The sequence below is a fragment of the Pectinophora gossypiella genome, unplaced genomic scaffold (assembly GCF_024362695.1).
Source record: "Pectinophora gossypiella unplaced genomic scaffold, ilPecGoss1.1 Pgos_120, whole genome shotgun sequence".
NCBI lineage: Eukaryota > Metazoa > Arthropoda > Insecta > Lepidoptera > Gelechiidae > Pectinophora > Pectinophora gossypiella.
The window spans coordinates 10,001-12,048 of NW_026063209.1; the positions used below are offsets into that span (position 1 = coordinate 10,001).

The window sequence follows — 2,048 nt, forward strand, 5'->3', positions numbered from 1 at the left end:
AATTATTATTACAGTCTACAATACAAATATATCGCACGATATATCTTGTTGTAGAGTTTTCTTTAGCTTAATTCCTATATTGCTTATTGTCTATTCTACATAACATTTTTCTTAACTCTATTCTATTTACTGCTATACCGATCAACGTACTTAGCACGCTTATCGGCATACGTTCCGGTCATTTATTTAATCCTGCAATATATTTTGCTACTGTTGTACAAAAGTTTGTAAACGGAACTCTACTATTATTGTTGAACAGAATTTTATTCAGGTTTTCCTTTTTGAGTTGCTCATCGATCTGCATCTCTAACTCAAACCTTTTTTTACCAAATTTTGGGCAATCCAGGAGGATATGCCATATGTCCTGTTTTATATCTGGGTCGCAGAAGCACCCCGCGTCAGTCCTCAACTTAAATCTGCAAAGGTAGTCCGCAAAGCCCCCGTGTCCCGTCATTACTTGCACCATTGTCGGCGTGAACTTGGCTTTCCTTACGAAGCGGTACGCCATTCTAGCGTCAGGGAGGAAGACTTTTGTAGTTGCTGCTGTCGTACCTTCTTGGTATCTTTGGTCCCACTTTGCAACTGTTGATTGCCTTATCCTATTCTTCACGAATGAGGTAGGGCATCGATCGTAGTGAGACTTTACTTTAAGTTTGAGAGCAGCTTCTTTGGCCAGCTCATCTGCCCGCTCGTTTCCCGCTACCCCCACGTGTGCCCTTATCCAGAAGAGTTTGACTGTCTTGTTTTGAGTACGCAATTTCCTTAAAGTTTTCCGGATTTTGACAGCTAGAGGATGAAACTCTTTCTGGTTTTTCAGGAGTTCTAGGGAGGAGCGAGAGTCGCTGAGAATGTTGGTAACCTTATGAGCTGACGCCATCTCCACTGCTCTCCACAGCGCGAATAGTTCCGCTTGGAATACGGAGCAATAGGGCTCTAATTTAAATTTTTTGTACTCTACCTCTCCGCCATCCAGCCAGCGGGACAAGGCTGCCCCCACCTTACCCTCAATTTTGCTACCATCGGTGAATATCATATTACCATCTATATGGTACTCTTCCAATGTTTGAGGGTCGGTGTTTTCGAGGCATTGGAATTCTATGTCTTCCTCGCTGGCCGGATGCAGAGCGTTCAAGAAGCACTCCTTTTCCTCAATTTCCCTGTCTGCCATGTCTCCGCCTTCCAAATGTTCGAGAGGTCTCCCTCGCTTCGCCTCGTAAAATGTCGCTGCCTCTTGCACCCGAAGGTCCAGCGGAAGAATGCCGGCTAATATTAGAGCTGCATTCAGTGAGATTGTGCGGTAACCCTTGCAGATCTTTTGTGCAAAGCCCCTCTGTATGGCGTTGAGTTGCTTTTGCACTGTTATTTTTGACGCTGCTGCGGCCCAGACACTTGCCGCGTAAAGGATGGTTGGTTCAATGACTGCCACATATATGGTCCTGACAACCTCCGGGTTCAGTCCCCATGATATTTTTGCCGACCTTGCCAACAGCTTGTAGAGGTTTGCTGCTTTCCGGCAAATATTTGCAACATGAGTATTGAATGTTAATTTACGGTCTATTGTTAGACCCAGTATTTTTATTTCCTCTACAAGCTGTATAGCAGCTACACCCATGTGCAGATATGGGGTTTCAAACTTCATCTTGTTTGTAATGATGATTGCGTTAGTTTTGTGTGGTGCAAACTTCAGTTTATTACGCTGTCCCCATCTCTGCACATGTTCGAGAGTGTCGTTCGCCTGTTCCTGAAGGGCGGAGGCTGAATGGCCGGAGAAAACCAGGACCACATCATCGGCAAAAGCTTGGCAGTACACACCCCGTGCCTCCAGTTCGTTTAATAGCGGGTCCAATATCAGGTTCCAGAATGTGGGTCCACTGATGGAACCTTGTACGCATCCTTTTGTGGTCCGTCTTGAAACTCGTTCTCCGGCGTATTTTACCTCGACTGTCCTGTCGCTCAAGTAATTATTTACCAACTCTCTAAGATTTTTAGGGCACTTCTTCTCTTTCAGTTGAATTTTGACGGCCGGCCACCACGCCGCGTCGAATGCC

The 2,048-nt window shown here is 45.4% G+C and overlaps 1 protein-coding gene across 1 annotated transcript; it reads right to left on the reverse strand.

Moving 5' to 3' along the window:
* Positions 1 to 178: 178 nt before the first annotated feature.
* Positions 179 to 1,639, reverse strand: LOC126380835 (uncharacterized). The gene has a single exon (XM_050030427.1). The coding sequence runs from the start codon at positions 1,637 to 1,639 to the stop codon at positions 179 to 181; it is 1,461 nt and encodes a 486-aa protein (XP_049886384.1).
* Positions 1,640 to 2,048: the final 409 nt, after the last annotated feature.